At 34.7% G+C, this 21,679-nt stretch overlaps 1 protein-coding gene across 1 annotated transcript in view; it reads right to left on the reverse strand.

Moving 5' to 3' along the window:
• The window catches only part of LOC139405210 (CUB and sushi domain-containing protein 3-like), a gene marked incomplete at its 3' end in the record, with an annotated part of 429,588 nt that overhangs the window by 285,164 nt on the left and 122,745 nt on the right, over positions 1–21,679 (reverse strand). The window contains exon 5 of the mRNA XM_071147639.1: positions 2,587–2,794. Within this exon, the coding sequence (XP_071003740.1) occupies positions 2,587–2,794 (208 nt within the window). The remainder of the gene's footprint in view (positions 1–2,586; positions 2,795–21,679) is intronic.

Consider the following 21,679-nt stretch of genomic DNA (forward strand, 5'->3'; position numbering starts at 1 on the left):
GGAAAGGTCTAGGGCTTGGGGACTGGATAGTCAACGACTTAGAGAGGAAAGGTCTAGGGCTTGGGGGCTGGATAGGCAATCACTTAGAGATTAAAGAGCTTGGGGGCTGGATAGGCAATAATTTAGAGAGGAAAGGTCTAGGGCTTGGGGACTGGGTAGGGTTATAACTTAGAGAGGAAAGGTCTAGGGCTTGGGGACTGGATAGTCAACGACTTAGAGAGGAAAGGTCTAGGGCTTGGGGGCTGGATAGGCAATCACTTAGAGATTAAAGAGCTTGGGGGCTGGATAGGCAATAATTTAGAGAGGAAAGGTCTAGGGCTTGGGGACTGGGTAGGGTTATAACTTAGAGAGGAAAGGTCTAGGGCTTGGGGACTGGATAGGTAATAACTTAGAGAGGAAAGGTCTAGGGCTTGGGGACTGGATAGGTAATAACTTACCTGTGCAGAGTTACCTGTGCAACTGGAAAAGGGACTGTAAACTGTAGATGGTACATTGGTACATTGGTACATTGGTGCATTGGCTGCAGTACCATAGGAAAGGGACTCATACAATTATACCCTTAGAGTCTATTGACGCACCGGTGCATCAATCTAAGTGACATAATAAAAAATCTCCATTAAAATCCATCAGTTTAAGTGAGATATCTGTTAAAACTAGAGATATCTGTTAAAACTAGAGATATCTGTTAAAACTAGAGATATCTGTTAAAACTAGAGATATCTGTTAAAACTAGAGATATCTGTTAAAACTAGAGATATCTGTTAAAACTAGAGATATCTGTTAAAACTAGAAATATCTGTTTAAAACTAGAGATATATGTTTAAACTAGAGATATCTGTTTAAACTAGAGATATCTGTTACAACTAGAGATATCTGTTAAAACTAGAGATATCTGTTAAAACTAGAGATATCTGTTCAAACTAGAGATATCTGTTTAAAACTAGAGATATCTGTTTAAAACTAGAGATATCTGTTTAAACTAGAGACATCTGTTTAAAACTAGACATCTGTTTAAAACTAGAGATATCTGTTAAAACTAGAGATATCTGTTAAAACTATAGATATCTGTTAAAACTAGATATATCTGTTAAAACTAGAGATATCTGTTTAAAACTAGAGATATCTGTTTAAAACTAGAGATATCTGTTTAAAACTAGAGATATCTGTTAAAACTAGAGATATCTGTTAAAACTAGAGATATTTGTTTGTTTGCATGGGCTGTTTCTAAATCCACAACATCCTCCTATGTCGCCCTTCCGCATCTGGGGTGGAAAGTTGCAAAGCTACCAGCGCTGTTTGTCAGACCAGGAGACATCCCGAAAATACGGTCTTCTCACAAAAACGTCTGTCGTGGGGTGTGCCTAGTAGTCGGACAAAATCAGTGTCATAACGAATACGGACAATTATCTGAATCCGATTTATGATCAGAGTTATTTTTAGTTGTTGTAATTTTCCGTGATCTAAAGAAGAAAAAACCCGTTGTGTTGCCAGGATCTTTCTCATGTCAGTCGTGTCCGAGGTTCTACGTGGTCCAAATAACTCAACTGGCTGTCGGTTAAGAGAAAGGCGGGCTTTACGTTGATCCTGTTGTTCTGATTGGATAGAGTGAACCTGTATTTCTCAGAGAGAATGCCAAGAGTGTGCAAAACTGTCATCAAGGCAAACGGTGGTTGCTTTTAAGAATCTCAAATAAACAACAACAAAAATGTGTTGGTTATTACATGATTCCATATGTGTTATTTCATAGTTTTAATGTCTTCACTATTATTCTACAATGTAGAAAATAGTACAAATAAAGAAAAACCCTGGAATGAGTAGGTGTGTCCAAACTTTTGACTGGTACTGCAGATATTCAGGAATCCTGACTCACCAGATACTCTCAATCAAATTCAAATGTATTTATATAGCCCTTCGTACATCAGCTGATATCTCAAAGTGCTGTACAGAAACACCAGCCTAAAACCCCGAAACAGCAAGCAACGCAGGTGTAGAAGCACGATGGCTAGGAAAAACTCCCTAGAAAGGCCAAAACCTAGGAAGAAACCTAGAGAGCAACCAGGCTATGTGGGGTGGCCAGTCCTCTTCTGGCTGTGCCGGGTGGAGATTATAAACCTAGAAAGGAACCAGGCTATGAGGGGTGGGCCAGTCCTCTTCTGGCTCTTCTGGCTTTTAACAGAACATGGCCGAGATGTTCAAATGTCCGTAGATGACCAGCAGGGTCAAGTAATAACACTGTGTGACTGTGATATTTCTACCTCCAGACAGTTGTGTTTCTCAAAAACACATTATAGGTATAACCAAAGTGAAGAGATCTGTCGACGTGCCCTTGAGCAAGGCACTTAACCCTACATTTCTCCAGGGTAGCCGTTGACAACGGCAGACCCCCTGACCGTGACCCCATATGCAACAACAACAACAAAAATCACATTTCCTTTTTCACGAGTATAAAACACACTTGTATATACGTGTGAAACAGGAGAAAGATAAAAACTCACCTAATTATAATTATTATTATTACATCAGTTGGCTTTAGTTTTAAAAGTGTTATTACATTTTTTTTTTAAAAACATAAACAAATCCACTCACCAGATACTGGGCGGCTCTGATCCTTCTATCTCCAGAGAGCCGTGCTTGTCCTCTATCTGGAAGTCAGTGAACACCAGTGAGATGGTGTCTCCGGGGTCAGCCAGCACCGTCCACTTACATTCCCCAGCGTTGGACGGGTCACTGAGGAATTCAGGGCTGGAGATGATCCCACTGGACCCTCTCAACGTACCGCCACACGTGTTCTCAGCTGCAGTGGTGGGGGAGGGGGGGAGTGGGGGAGGGGGGGAGGCGAGGCGGGGCGGGGCGGGGGGGGGGGGGGGGGGAGTTCCCAAATGTCATACATGAGTAAAAGTAAAATAGCTTAATAGAAAATGACTCAAGTAAAAAAAGTGAAAGTCACTTAAGTATCTAAAGTAAAAGTATGAATAAATAATTTCAAAAGTGCTTATATTATATTAAGCAAAACCAGACGGCACAATTTAAATGTTTTACAGAGAGCAAGGGGGGAAACACTCCAACACTCAGACATCATTTACAAACAAAGCATGTGTGTCTAGTAAAAAACTCTGTAAGATCTGAGGCAATAGAGATGACCAGGGATGTTCTCTTGATAAGTGTGTGACCAGGACCATTTTCCTATTCTGCTAAGCATTCGAAACGATAATGATACGATAATGAACTTCTGGGTGTCGGGGATAATGTATGTATGTATTATTATCCTTATTAATAATGTAGTGAAGTAAAAGTTTTCAAAAATATAAATGGTAAAGTACAGATACACCAAAAAACACTACTTAATTAGTACTTTCAAGTTATGTTTACTGAAGTACTTGGAGCCACTACTCAGCTGTCAGACAAACAGAAGAACGCGTGTGTTTAATATCAATTCATCTGTTGGCTCTGATCCAATATGTAGACTGGAATAATACTAAGAATGAAGCCATGTATTCGGCTATACTGTATGCATTCCAAGTTGTATGCTAGCTAGTATGGATATGACAGCATGGATAAGAGTCCAAGGTATCCGGATTTACAGGATCAATTGGCTGTGTTCCAAGCCCCCTGTCTGCTCTTCTCCTTCTGGTCTGAGGGGTTCAGAAAACCTTTGGTTCGTCAGAAGACTCAGACAACCACAACAGATTCCAAAACCATTCTGTTCCAATATCTAGATTCTACATTAACATGCCACATAGAATGAAGCATCTGGGTTCCGGTGTTGGCCACGCGTTCTAAGTGATATTCAAGTATATTGGAATGTCATCTTTATGTTCTTGGCCTCAATAAGCGAGCGGGCGCTTGAAGAACACAGCATCTGAGCCACACTATGATGAGGCCTCTATAACGTACCACCAGAGATGTTCACAAGTCTTTGAGGTAGAGTCCAAGTCAAGTCTTTTAGGGCCAAGTCTAAGTCAAGTCTCAAGTCTTTTAGGGCCAAGTCTAAGTCAAGTCTCAAGTCTTTTAGGGCAGAGTCTAAGTCAAGTCTCAAGTCTTTTAGGGCCAAGTCTAAATCAAGTCTCAAGTCTTTTAGGGCCAAGTCTAAGTCAAGTCTCAAGTCCGTTTTGGCAATGTCTTTCTGCCTGCTGTGGGTTAGGTCTATAAACCATGTAAATGATTTGAAGAGACTCTTGTATGAAAGAAAGCACATCAGGCACTATTTAAATCAAAATACATTTCCTTTTAAAATGTAGACAGTTTACATTGATAAAAGTAATTGTACAGGATTTTTAAAAAAACAAACGTAACATTTTAAAGGGTTAAAAGTATTTTGTGGCAGACATTGTCTATATTTCACTTCATTCAATCACACAAACAGAAAATCTGTAGGTGAGGGAAGATAAATGACAAGCATGAATGTAAACCAAAATGACTGACAACTATTCAATAACTGCACTCCTAAAGTGTCCTATAAATATCAAACGTAATGACTTTTTATCCATAAAATACACTTCCTGACCTGGACACTTTAACAGAAATATAATCTCCTGTAACAAGTAGTAAATTACATCCTGTTGTGGCCCCCCTTTAGACAGAGAACATGTATGTTGCGGACAGGTGGCATTTCAGAAAGATCAAGTTTGTCAGCGTTCCTGCACTGAGCCCGGCACGATGAGGGCACATGACTAAACACTCTCCCCACTGGGGGGTGCTGGGGGCTGGCACAGCCAACTAAACACTCTCCCCACTGGGGGGTGCTGGGGGCTGGCACAGCCAACTAAACACTCTCCCCACTGGGGGTGCTGGGGGCTGGCACAGCCAACTAAACACTCTCCCCACTGGGGGGTGCTGGGGGCTGGCACAGCCAACTAAACACTATCCCCACTGGGGGGTGCTGGGGGCTGGCACAGCCAACTAAACACTCTCCCCACTGGGGGGTGCTGGGGGCTGGCACAGCCAACTAAACACTCTCCCCACTGGGGGCGCTGGGGGCTGGCACAGCCAACTAAACACTCTCCCCACTGGGGGTGCTGGGGGCTGGCACAGCCAACTAAACACTCTCCCCACTGGGGGGTGCTGGGGGCTGGCACAGCCAACACTGTCATTGCTACCTGCTTGAGCCTTGAAAAGTATTTTGCATGGACCCCCCCCCCCCACCCCCCAAAAAAATACAAAATAAAAGTCCAAATCAACTTCATTTCCATCAGAAGATACTTCAATGTAGTGAAGAATCTCTGCTCTGAAGATGACTTCATGTCTCTTTTTTCTTCTTGCTGCTGTAGTCAGAGAACATTCTGGAGGTTTCTCCAGGTGTTCTTCCTCTCCGCTACTGCTCTGCGTAACGGTGACTTTTCCGCGCCTCAGACAAAACAATAAATAAATAAAGAAATCTATAAAATAATGTATCTAATCCAGAATATAACAGTAAACATTATACATGAAAAAAAAAACAAATCATTATTATTTTGAATTGCAAGTGACATAGAAAATATTGCATTGTTGCAATGTATCGTACCCCACCAATCAGACTCTCCTTCAATTCAGCTTTATCTTCACGTATCGTACCCCACCAATCAGACTCTCCTTCAATTCAGCTTTATCTTCACGTATCGTACCCCACCAATCAGACTCTCCTTCAATTCAGCTTTATCTTCACGTATCGTACCCCACCAATCAGACTCTCCTTCAATTCAGCTTTATCTTCACGTATCGTACCCCACCAATCAGACTCTCCTTCAATTCAGCTTTATCTTCACGTATCGTACCCCACCAATCAGACTCTCTTTCAATTCAGCTTTATCTTCACGTATCGTACCCCACCAATCAGACTCTCCTTCAATTCAGCTTTATCTTCACGTATCGTACCCCACCAATCAGACTCTCCTTCAATTCAGCTTTATCTTCACGTATCGTACCCCACCAATCAGACTCTCCGTCAATTCAGCTTTATCTTCACGTATCGTACCCCACCAATCAGACTCTCCTTCAATTCAGCTTTATCTTCACGTATCGTACCCCACCAATCAGACTCTCCTTCAATTCAGCTTTATCTTCACGTGGTCATGAGGACATCACGATCAAGTCAGAACAGGCAGACAGATGGATCCAGCACCTCATTATGTATTACATTGTCACCAAAATGGAAGTTTTTGTTGCCTGTTCATCCGAGTACTCCATTCTAACATTCACAAACAACCCCCCCTGGAATCTGGTGTTTGAGTGACTGCTACAGTGCTTTCACTAGACTGAAAAGGTGACGAGCTTGTGCTCGGGAATACTTGGCAGATGGAAATTGAGTGACAGCGCACAAGGAAGGGCAGCACTGAGTGTCACAGCTTTCTCCCCCTGAGTAAGGTCAGTGGCCTAGACAAAACGGGGTCCAAAAAATGTCCACTAACTCCAATAGCTGTCTCCATTCTCTTGGTGATAAACAGAGCTCCTTGTGTCCTTGGGCTTCAAGTAGACTATTGAGGCTTTGTTGATTCAGATCGGTGACGGTTTTAACAAGCCGGAGGGTGGAACTCCATCTGGTAGACACAGCAGCAGGGATAATACCATTCACTCATTCTTTATGTACATATTCTTTATCCCTTTACACTTGTGTGTATAAGGAAGTAGCTGTGGAATTGTTAGGTTAGATTACTCGTTGGTTATTACTGCGTTGTCGGAATTAGAAACCCAGCCTAAAACCCCCAAACAACAAGCAATGCAGGTGTAGAAGCACGGTGGCTAGGAAAAACTCCCTAGAAAGGCCAAAACCTAGGAAAAAACCTAGAGAGGAACCAGGCTCTGAGGGGTGGCCAGTCCTCTTCTGGCTGTGCCGGGGGGAGATTATAAACCTAGAGAGGAACCAGGCTATGAGGGGTGGAGATTATAAACCTAGAGAGGAACCAGGCTCTGAGGGGCGGCCGGTCCTCTTCTGGCTGTGCCGGGTGGAGATTATAAACCTAGAGAGGAACCAGGCTCTGAGGGGTGGCCAGTCCTCTTCTGGCTGTGCCGGGTGGAGATTATAAATCTTGTAATTGTAGCCTCTTTGTTCAGTCGTGCAGGTCGCCTGGTCAACGAGGACATACTTACTGGTCTATATGTTATCATCTACCACGGACATGAAATGCCTAAAGTGAAGGGCTTGTCCACTAAGGACACAGGCAGGTTGCAGGACATGATCAAGTCTTGCAGTATAGCCTCTGTTATGGCCTTCTGCCTGCGGGTGGCCCTGGCTGTAAACATGGACACCTTTGGTGGTCAAGAATGAGTCAATGCTGCTCTGTCCTTCTGTCCCTGAGCTGGTCACCTTTGTTTTGTAGAATTCAGCAGACAAACAACACGATGGATAGTTGCTGCTGACTTGAGATGGAAATACAAGGACACAAACACAAATATGTATAGATCTATGTGATTAATCAGCAGAAATGCCCAAGAAATTCCATGCTTTGAACTCTCATTTTACACTAAGTTACTTCCTAGGACCAGGTTACAACAGAAAGAATATTACATCTCAGAGTGATATGTAAATCGCCAAGATGTAATTCATCTCTGCTAACAAGTAGGCCTAGCTTTCTGACAACCCACCTCTTATTAACCTTTCACTAAATATTTGACAGTAATACATTTCCGGGTTAGCTAAAAGATGACACACAGGAAAGCTAGCTATATCAAACTAGCATCTGCTAAACAGACTACTATCAGTCTAACCACATTGTAGTGTTGTTAGCTAGCTAGCCTAACTGACCTTTTTCAAATGTCGGATGAAGTTAGATGCAGAATGCGATAGCATCTGTTATGATAATTCCACACGTTTTGTAAACAGCATTTCATTGTTTTTTTGCCATTATACTGCAGGTTCTTGTAACCAAATTGAATAGCGAAAGCTTCACCACTTATCAACATGAGATGAAGTGATTATCATAACGTACAGTAAGCTATAAACATGAGATGAAGTGATTATCATAACGTATAGTAAGCTATAAACATGAGATGAAGTGATTATCATAACGTATAGTTAGCTATCATAATAAGATGTAGTGATTATCATAATTAGATGTAGTGATTATCATAATTAGATGTAGTGATTATCATAATGAGATGTAGTGATTATCATAATGAGATGTAGGGATTATCATAATGAGATGTAGGGATTATCATAATGAGATGTAGTGATTATCATAATGAGATGTAGGGATTATCATAATGAGATGTAGGGATTATCATAATGAGATGTAGGGATTATCATAATGAGATGTAGGGATTATCATAATGAGATGTAGTGATTATCATAATGAGATGTAGTGATTATCATAATGAGACGTAGTGATTATCATAATGAGATGTAGGGATTATCATAATGAGATGTAGGGATTATCATAATGAGACGTAGTGATTATCATAATGAGACGTAGTGATTATCATAATGAGATGTAGGGATTATCATAATGAGATGTAGGGATTATCATAATGAGATGTAGGGATTATCATAATGAGATGTAGTGATTATCATAATGAGATGTAGGGATTATCATAATGAGATGTAGGGATTATCATAATGAGATGTAGGGATTATCATAATTAGATGTAGGGATTATCATAATGATATGTAGGGATTATCATAATGAGATGTAGTGATTATCATAATGAGATGTAGGGATTATCATAATGAGATGTAGGGATTATCATAATGAGATGTAGGGATTATCGTGAAGTTGTTGTTATTTGATGTTGATGTTACTACAGCACTAATAGAAACACTATCTACTGTTACTACAGCACTAATATAAACATCTACTGTTACTACAACACTAATATAAACATCTACTGTTACTACAACACTAATATAAACATCTACTGTTACTACAGCACTAATATAAACATCTACTGTTACTACAACACTAATATAAACATCTACTGTTACTACAGCACTAATATAAACATCTACTGTTACTACAACACTAATAGAAACATCTACTGTTACTACAGCACTAATATAAACACTATCTACTGTTACTACAACACTAATATAAACACTATCTACTGTTACTACAACACTAATATAAACACTATCTACTGTTACTACAACACTAATATAAACACTATCTACTGTTACTACAACACTAATATAAACATCTACTGTTACTACAACACTAATATAAACATCTACTGTTACTACAGCACTAATATAAACATCTACTGTTACTACAACACTAATAGAAACACTATCTACTGTTACTACAACACTAATAGAAACACTATCTACTGTTACTACAACACTAATAGAAACACTATCTACTGTTACTACAACACTAATAGAAACACTATCTACTGTTACTACAGCACTAATAGAAACATCTACTGTTACTACAACACTAATAGAAACACTATCTACTGTTACTACAGCACTAATGTAAACACTATCTACTGTTACTACAACACTAATATAAACACTATCTACTGTTACTACAACACTAATAGAAACACTATCTACTGTTACTACAGCACCAATAGAAACACTATCTACTGTTACTACAACACTAATAGAAACACTATCTACTGTTACTACAGCACTAATAGAAACATCTACTGTTACTACAGCACTAATAGAAACACTATATACTGTTACTACAACACTAATAGAAACACTATCTACTGTTACTACAACACTAATAGAAACACTATCTACTGTTACTACAACACTAATAGAAACACTATCTACTGTTACTACAACACTAATAGAAACACTATCTACTGTTACTACAACACTAATAGAAACACTATCTACTGTTACTACAGCACTAATAGAAACACTATCTACTGTTACTACAGCACTAATAGAAACACTATCTACTGTTACTACAGCACTAATAGAAACACTATCTACTGTTACTACAACACTAATATAAACACTATCTACTGTTACTACAACACTAATAGAAACACTATCTACTGTTACTACAGCACTAATAGAAACACTATCTACTGTTACTACAACACTAATAGAAACACTATCTACTGTTACTACAGCACTAATAGAAACATCTACTGTTACTACAGCACTAATAGAAACACTATCTACTGTTACTACAACACTAATAGAAACACTATCTACTGTTACTACAGCACTAATAGAAACATCTACTGTTACTACAACACTAATAGAAACATCTACTGTTACTACAGCACTAATAGAAACACTATCTACTGTTACTACAACACTAATATAAACATCTACTGTTACTACAACACTAATAGAAACACTATCTACTGTTACTACAGCACTAATATAAACATCTACTGTTACTACAGCACTAATATAAACATCTACTGTTACTACAACACTAATATAAACACTATCTACTGTTACTACAACACTAATATAAACACTATCTACTGTTACTACAACACTAATATAAACATCTACTGTTACTACAACACTAATATAAACACTATCTACTGTTACTACAACACTAATATAAACACTATCTACTGTTACTACAACACTAATATAAACATCTACTGTTACTACAACACTAATATAAACATCTACTGTTACTACAGCACTAATAGAAACACTATCTACTGTTACTACAACACTAATAGAAACATCTACTGTTACTACAGCACTAATATAAACACTATCTACTGTTACTACAGCAAAAATATAAACACTATCTACTGTTACTACAACACTAATAGAAACACTATCTACTGTTACTACAACACTAATATAAACATCTACTGTTACTACAACACTAATAGAAACACTATCTACTGTTACTACAACACTAATATAAACATCTACTGTTACTACAACACTAATATAAACATCTACTGTTACTACAGCACTAATATAAACACTATCTACTGTTACTACAACACTAATATAAACATCTACTGTTACTACAACACTAATATAAACACTATCTACTGTTACTACAGCACTAATAGAAACACTATCTACTGTTACTACAGAACTAATAGAAACACTATCTACTGTTACTACAACACTAATAGAAACATCTACTGTTACTACAGCACTAATATAAACACTATCTACTGTTACTACAGCACTAATAGAAACACAATCTACTGTTACTACAGCACTAATAGAAACACTATCTACTGTTACTACAGCACTAATAGAAACATCTACTGTTACTACAGCACTAATAGAAACATCTACTGTTACTACAGCACTAATATAAACACTATCTACTGTTACTACAACACTAATAGAAACATATACTGTTACTACAACACTAATATAAACACTATCTACTGTTACTACAACACTAATAGAAACACTATCTACTGTTACTACAGCACTAATAGAAACATCTACTGTTACTACAGCACTAATATAAACACTATCTACTGTTACTACAGCACTAATAGAAACACAATCTACTGTTACTACAGCACTAATAGAAACACTATCTACTGTTACTACAGCACTAATATAAACATCTACTGTTACTACAACACTAATATAAACATCTACTGTTACTACAGCACTAATATAAACATCTACTGTTACTACAACACTAATAGAAACACTATCTACTGTTACTACAACACTAATAGAAACACTATCTACTGTTACTACAACACTAATAGAAACAGTAGATACTGTTACTACAACACTAATAGAAACACTATCTACTGTTACTACAGCACTAATAGAAACATCTACTGTTACTACAACACTAATAGAAACACTATCTACTGTTACTACAGCACTAATATAAACACTATCTACTGTTACTACAACACTAATATAAACACTATCTACTGTTACTACAACACTAATAGAAACACTATCTACTGTTACTCCAGCACTAATAGAAACACTATCTACTGTTACTACAACACTAATAGAAACACTATATACTGTTACTACAGCACTAATAGAAACATCTACTGTTACTACAGCACTAATAGAAACACTATCTACTGTTACTACAACACTAATAGAAACACTATCTACTGTTACTACAACACTAATAGAAACACTATCTACTGTTACTACAACACTAATAGAAACACTATCTACTGTTACTACAACACTAATAGAAACACTATCTACTGTTACTACAACACTAATAGAAACACTATCTACTGTTACTACAGCACTAATAGAAACACTATCTACTGTTACTACAGCACTAATAGAAACACTATCTACTGTTACTACAGCACTAATAGAAACACTATCTACTGTTACTACAACACTAATATAAACACTATCTACTGTTACTACAACACTAATAGAAACACTATCTACTGTTACTACAGCACTAATAGAAACACTATCTACTGTTACTACAACACTAATAGAAACACTATCTACTGTTACTACAGCACTAATAGAAACATCTACTGTTACTACAGCACTAATAGAAACACTATCTACTGTTACTACAACACTAATAGAAACACTATCTACTGTTACTACAGCACTAATAGAAACATATACTGTTACTACAACACTAATAGACACATCTACTGTTACTACAGCACTAATAGAAACACTATCTACTGTTACTACAACACTAATATAAACATCTACTGTTACTACAACACTAATAGAAACACTATCTACTGTTACTACAGCACTAATATAAACATCTACTGTTACTACAGCACTAATATAAACATCTACTGTTACTACAACACTAAAATAAACACTATCTACTGTTACTACAACACTAATATAAACACTATCTACTGTTACTACAGCACTAATATAAACATCTACTGTTACTACAACACTAATATAAACACTATCTACTGTTACTACAACACTAATATAAACACTATCTACTGTTACTACAACACTAATATAAACATCTACTGTTACTACAACACTAATATAAACATCTACTGTTACTATAGCACTAATAGAAACACTATCTACTGTTACTACAACACTAATAGAAACATCTACTGTTACTACAGCACTAATATAAACACTATCTACTGTTTCTACAGCACTAATATAAACACTATCTACTGTTACTACAACACTAATAGAAACACTATCTACTGTTACTACAACACTAATATAAACATCTACTGTTACTACAACACTAATATAAACATCTACTGTTACTACAGCACTAATATAAACACTATCTACTGTTACTACAACACTAATATAAACATCTACTGTTACTACAACACTAATATAAACACTATCTACTGTTACTACAGCACTAATAGAAACACTATCTACTGTTACTACAGCACTAATAGAAACACTATCTACTGTTACTACAACACTAATAGAAACATCTACTGTTACTACAGCACTAATATAAACACTATCTACTGTTACTACAGCACTAATAGAAACACAATCTACTGTTACTACAGCACTAATAGAAACACTATCTACTGTTACTACATCACTAATAGAAACATCTACTGTTACTACAGCACTAATATAAACACTATCTACTGTTACTACAGCACTAATAGAAACATCTACTGTTACTACAGCACTAATATAAACACTATCTACTGTTACTACAACACTAATAGAAACATATACTGTTACTACAACACTAATATAAACACTATCTACTGTTACTACAACACTAATAGAAACACTATCTACTGTTACTACAGCACTAATAGAAACATCTACTGTTACTACAGCACTAATATAAACACTATCTACTGTTACTACAGCACTAATAGAAACACAATCTACTGTTACTACAGCACTAATAGAAACACTATCTACTGTTACTACAGCACTAATAGAAACATCTACTTTTACTACAGCACTAATATAAACACTATCTAATGTTACTACAGCACTAATAGAAACATCTACTGTTACTACAGCACTAATATAAACACTATATACTGTTACTACAGCACTAATAGAAACACAATCTACTGTTACTACAACACTAATATAAACATCTACTGTTACTACAGCACTAATATAAACATCTACTGTTACTACAGCACTAATATAAACACTACTGTTACTACAACACTAATATAAACACTACTGTTACTACAACACTAATAGAAACACTATCTACTGTTACTACAACACTAATATAAACATCTACTGTTACTACAACACTAATAGAAACACTATCTACTGTTACTACAGCACTAATATAAACATCTACTGTTACTACAACACTAATATAAACATCTACTGTTACTACAGCACTAATATAAACACTATCTACTGTTACTACAACACTAATATAAACATCTACTGTTACTACAACACTAATATAAACACTATCTACTGTTACTACAGCACTAATAGAAACACTATCTACTGTTACTACAGCACTAATAGAAACACTATCTACTGTTACTACAACACTAACAGAAACATCTACTGTTACTACAGCACTAATATAAACACTATCTACTGTTACTACAACACTAATATAAACATCTACTGTTACTACAACACTAATATAAACACTATCTACTGTTACTACAGCACTAATAGAAACACTATCTACTGTTACTACAGCACTAATAGAAACACTATCTACTGTTACTACAACAATAATAGAAACATCTACTGTTACTACAGCACTAATATAAACATCTACTGTTACTACAGCACTAATAGAAACATCTACTGTTACTACAACACTAATAGAAACACTATCTACTGTTACTACAACACTAATATAAACATCTACTGTTACTACAGCACTAATATAAACATCTACTGTTACTACAACACTAATAGAAACACTATCTACTGTTACTACAACACTAATAGAAACACTATCTACTGTTACTACAACACTAATAGAAACACTATCTACTGTTACTACAACACTAATAGAAACACTATCTACTGTTACGACAGCACTAATAGAAACATCTACTGTTACTACAACACTAATAGAAACACTATCTACTGTTACTACAGCACTAATATAAACACTATCTACTGTTACTACAACACTAATATAAACACTATCTACTGTTACTACAACACTAATAGAAACACTATCTACTGTTACTACAGCACTAATAGAAACACTATCTACTGTTACTACAACACTAATAGAAACACTATCTACTGTTACTACAGCACTAATAGAAACATCTACTGTTACTACAGCACTAATATAAACACTATCTACTGTTTCTACAGCACTAATATAAACACTATCTACTGTTACTACAACACTAATAGAAACACTATCTACTGTTACTACAACACTAATAGAAACACTATCTACTGTTACTACAACACTAATAGAAACACTATCTACTGTTACTACAACACTAATAGAAACATCTACTGTTACTACAGCACTAATATAAACACTATCTACTGTTTCTACAGCACTAATATAAACACTATCTACTGTTACTACAACACTAATAGAAACACTATCTACTGTTACTACAACACTAATATAAACATCTACTGTTACTACAACACTAATAGAAACACTATCTACTGTTACTACAACACTAATATAAACATCTACTGTTACTACAACACTAATATAAACATCTACTGTTACTACAGCACTAATATAAACACTATCTACTGTTACTACAACACTAATATAAACATCTACTGTTACTACAACACTAATATAAACACTATCTACTGTTACTACAGCACTAATAGAAACACTATCTACTGTTACTACAGCACTAATAGAAACACTATCTACTGTTACTACAACACTAATAGAAACATCTACTGTTACTACAGCACTAATATAAACACTATCTACTGTTACTACAGCACTAATAGAAACACAATCTACTGTTACTACAGCACTAATAGAAACACTATCTACTGTTACTACAGCACTAATAGAAACATCTACTGTTACTACAGCACTAATATAAACACTATCTACTGTTACTACAGCACTAATAGAAACATCTACTGTTACTACAGCACTAATATAAACACTATCTACTGTTACTACAACACTAATAGAAACATATACTGTTACTACAACACTAATAGAAACACTATCTACTGTTACTACAACACTAATAGAAACACTATCTACTGTTACTACAGCACTAATAGAAACATCTACTGTTACTACAGCACTAATATAAACACTATCTACTGTTACTACAGCACTAATAGAAACACAATCTACTGTTACTACAGCACTAATAGAAACACTATCTACTGTTACTACAGCACTAATAGAAACATCTACTTTTACTACAGCACTAATATAAACACTATCTAATGTTACTACAGCACTAATAGAAACATCTACTGTTACTACAGCACTAATATAAACACTATCTACTGTTACTACAGCACTAATAGAAACACAATCTACTGTTACTACAACACTAATATAAACATCTACTGTTACTACAGCACTAATATAAACATCTACTGTTACTACAGCACTAATATAAACACTACTGTTACTACAACACTAATATAAACACTACTGTTACTACAACACTAATAGAAACACTATCTACTGTTACTACAACACTAATATAAACATCTACTGTTACTACAACACTAATAGAAACACTATCTACTGTTACTACAGCACTAATATAAACATCTACTGTTACTACAACACTAATATAAACATCTACTGTTACTACAGCACTAATATAAACACTATCTACTGTTACTACAACACTAATATAAACATCTACTGTTACTACAACACTAATATAAACACTATCTACTGTTACTACAGCACTAATAGAAACACTATCTACTGTTACTACAGCACTAATAGAAACACTATCTACTGTTACTACAACACTAACAGAAACATCTACTGTTACTACAGCACTAATATAAACACTATCTACTGTTACTACAACACTAATATAAACATCTACTGTTACTACAACACTAATATAAACACTATCTACTGTTACTACAGCACTAATAGAAACACTATCTACTGTTACTACAGCACTAATAGAAACACTATCTACTGTTACTACAACAATAATAGAAACATCTACTGTTACTACAGCACTAATATAAACATCTACTGTTACTACAGCACTAATAGAAACATCTACTGTTACTACAACACTAATAGAAACACTATCTACTGTTACTACAACACTAATATAAACATCTACTGTTACTACAGCACTAATATAAACATCTACTGTTACTACAACACTAATAGAAACACTATCTACTGTTACTACAACACTAATAGAAACACTATCTACTGTTACTACAACACTAATAGAAACACTATCTACTGTTACTACAACACTAATAGAAACACTATCTACTGTTACGACAGCACTAATAGAAACATCTACTGTTACTACAACACTAATAGAAACACTATCTACTGTTACTACAGCACTAATATAAACACTATCTACTGTTACTACAACACTAATATAAACACTATCTACTGTTACTACAACACTAATAGAAACACTATCTACTGTTACTACAGCACTAATAGAAACACTATCTACTGTTACTACAACACTAATAGAAACACTATCTACTGTTACTACAGCACTAATAGAAACATCTACTGTTACTACAGCACTAATAGAAACACTATCTACTGTTACTACAACACTAATAGAAACACTATCTACTGTTACTACAACACTAATAGAAACACTATCTACTGTTACTACAACACTAATAGAAACACTATCTACTGTTACTACAACACTAATAGAAACACTATCTACTGTTACTACAACACTAATAGAAACACTATCTACTGTTACTACAACACTAATATAAACATCTACTGTTACTACAACACTAATATAAACATCTACTGTTACTACAGCACTAATATAAACACTATCTACTGTTACTACAACACTAATATAAACATCTACTGTTACTACAACACTAATATAAACACTATCTACTGTTACTACAGCACTAATAGAAACACTATCTACTGTTACTACAGCACTAATAGAAACACTATCTACTGTTACTACAACACTAATAGAAACATCTACTGTTACTACAGCACTAATATAAACACTATCTACTGTTACTACAGCACTAATAGAAACACAATCTACTGTTACTACAGCACTAATAGAAACACTATCTACTGTTACTACAGCACTAATAGAAACATCTACTGTTACTACAGCACTAATATAAACACTATCTACTGTTACTACAGCACTAATAGAAACATCTACTGTTACTACAGCACTAATATAAACACTATCTACTGTTACTACAACACTAATAGAAACATATACTGTTACTACAACACTAATATAAACACTATCTACTGTTACTACAACACTAATAGAAACACTATCTACTGTTACTACAGCACTAATAGAAACATCTACTGTTACTACAGCACTAATATAAACACTATCTACTGTTACTACAGCACTAATAGAAACACAATCTACTGTTACTACAGCACTAATAGAAACACTATCTACTGTTACTACAGCACTAATAGAAACATCTACTTTTACTACAGCACTAATATAAACACTATCTAATGTTACTACAGCACTAATAGAAACATCTACTGTTACTACAGCACTAATATAAACACTATCTACTGTTACTACAGCACTAATAGAAACACAATCTACTGTTACTACAACACTAATATAAACATCTACTGTTACTACAGCACTAATATAAACATCTACTGTTACTACAGCACTAATATAAACACTACTGTTACTACAACACTAATATAAACACTACTGTTACTACAACACTAATAGAAACACTATCTACTGTTACTACAACACTAATATAAACATCTACTGTTACTACAACACTAATAGAAACACTATCTACTGTTACTACAGCACTAATATAAACATCTACTGTTACTACAACACTAATATAAACATCTACTGTTACTACAGCACTAATATAAACACTATCTACTGTTACTACAACACTAATATAAACATCTACTGTTACTACAACACTAATATAAACACTATCTACTGTTACTACAGCACTAATAGAAACACTATCTACTGTTACTACAGCACTAATAGAAACACTATCTACTGTTACTACAACACTAACAGAAACATCTACTGTTACTACAGCACTAATATAAACACTATCTACTGTTACTACAACACTAATATAAACATCTACTGTTACTACAACACTAATATAAACACTATCTACTGTTACTACAGCACTAATAGAAACACTATCTACTGTTACTACAGCACTAATAGAAACACTATCTACTGTTACTACAACAATAATAGAAACATCTACTGTTACTACAGCACTAATATAAACATCTACTGTTACTACAGCACTAATAGAAACATCTACTGTTACTACAACACTAATAGAAACACTATCTACTGTTACTACAACACTAATATAAACATCTACTGTTACTACAGCACTAATATAAACATCTACTGTTACTACAACACTAATAGAAACACTATCTACTGTTACTACAACACTAATAGAAACACTATCTACTGTTACTACAACACTAATAGAAACACTATCTACTGTTACTACAACACTAATAGAAACACTATCTACTGTTACGACAGCACTAATATAAACATCTACTGTTACTACAACACTAATAGAAACACTATCTACTGTTACTACAGCACTAATATAAACACTATCTACTGTTACTACAACACTAATATAAACACTATCTACTGTTACTACAACACTAATAGAAACACTATCTACTGTTACTACAGCACTAATAGAAACACTATCTACTGTTACTACAACACTAATAGAAACACTATCTACTGTTACTACAGCACTAATAGAAACATCTACTGTTACTACAGCACTAATAGAAACACTATCTACTGTTACTACAACACTAATAGAAACACTATCTACTGTTACTACAACACTAATAGAAACACTATCTACTGTTACTACAACACTAATAGAAACACTATCTACTGTTACTACAACACTAATAGAAACACTATCTACTGTTACTACAACACTAATAGAAACACTATCTACTGTTACTACAGCACTAATAGAAACACTATCTACTGTTACTACAGCACTAATAGAAACACTATCTACTGTTACTACAGCACTAATAGAAACACTATCTACTGTTACTACAACACTAATATAAACACTATCTACTGTTACTACAACACTAATAGAAACACTATCTACTGTTACTACAGCACTAATAGAAACACTATCTACTGTTACTACAACACTAATAGAAACACTATCTACTGTTACTACAGCACTAATAGAAACATCTACTGTTACTACAGCACTAATAGAAACACTATCTACTGTTACTACAACACTAATAGAAACACTATCTACTGTTACTACAGCACTAATAGAAACATCTACTGTTACTACAACACTAATAGAAACATCTACTGTTACTACAGCACTAATAGAAACACTATCTACTGTTACTACAACACTAATATAAACATCTACTGTTACTACAACACTAATAGAAACACTATCTACTGTTACTACAGCACTAATATAAACATCTACTGTTACTACAGCACTAATATAAACATCTACTGTTACTACAACACTAATATAAACACTATCTACTGTTACTACAACACTAATATAAACACTATCTACTGTTACTACAGCACTAATATAAACATCTACTGTTACTACAACACTAATATAAACACTATCTACTGTTACTACAACACTAATATAAACACTATCTACTGTTACTACAACACTAATATAAACATCTACTGTTACTACAACACTAATATAAACATCTACTGTTACTACAGCACTAATAGAAACACTATCTACTGTTACTACAACACTAATAGAAACATCTGCTGTTACTACAGCACTAATATAAACACTATCTACTGTTACTACAGCACTAATATAAACACTATCTACTGTTACTACAACACTAATAGAAACACTATCTACTATTACTACAACACTAATATAAACATCTACTGTTACTACAACACTAATAGAAACACTATCTACTGTTACTACAACACTAATATAAACATCTACTGTTACTACAACACTAATATAAACATCTACTGTTACTACAGCACTAATATAAACACTATCTACTGTTACTACAACACTAATATAAACATCTACTGTTACTACAACACTAATATAAACACTATCTACTGTTACTACAGCACTAATAGAAACACTATCTACTGTTACTACAGCACTAATAGAAACACTATCTACTGTTACTACAACACTAATAGAAACAGCTACTGTTACTACAGCACTAATAGAAACACTATCTACTGTTACTACAGCACTAATAGAAACACAATCTACTGTTACTACAGCACTAATAGAAACACTATCTACTGTTACTACAGCACTAATAGAAACATCTACTGTTACTACAGCACTAATATAAACACTATCTACTGTTACTACAGCACTAATAGAAACATCTACTGTTACTACAGCACTAATAGAAACACTATCTACTGTTACTACAACACTAATAGAAACATATACTGTTACTACAACACTAATATAAACACTATCTACTGTTACTACAACACTAATAGAAACACTATCTACTGTTACTACAGCACTAATAGAAACATCTACTGTTACTACAGCACTAATATAAACACTATCTACTGTTACTACAGCACTAATAGAAACACAATCTACTGTTACTACAGCACTAATAGAAACACTATCTACTGTTACTACAGCACTAATATAAACATC

Source organism: Oncorhynchus clarkii, unplaced genomic scaffold, assembly GCF_045791955.1.
Source record: "Oncorhynchus clarkii lewisi isolate Uvic-CL-2024 unplaced genomic scaffold, UVic_Ocla_1.0 unplaced_contig_6320_pilon_pilon, whole genome shotgun sequence".
In the NCBI taxonomy this organism is placed as follows: domain Eukaryota; kingdom Metazoa; phylum Chordata; class Actinopteri; order Salmoniformes; family Salmonidae; genus Oncorhynchus; species Oncorhynchus clarkii.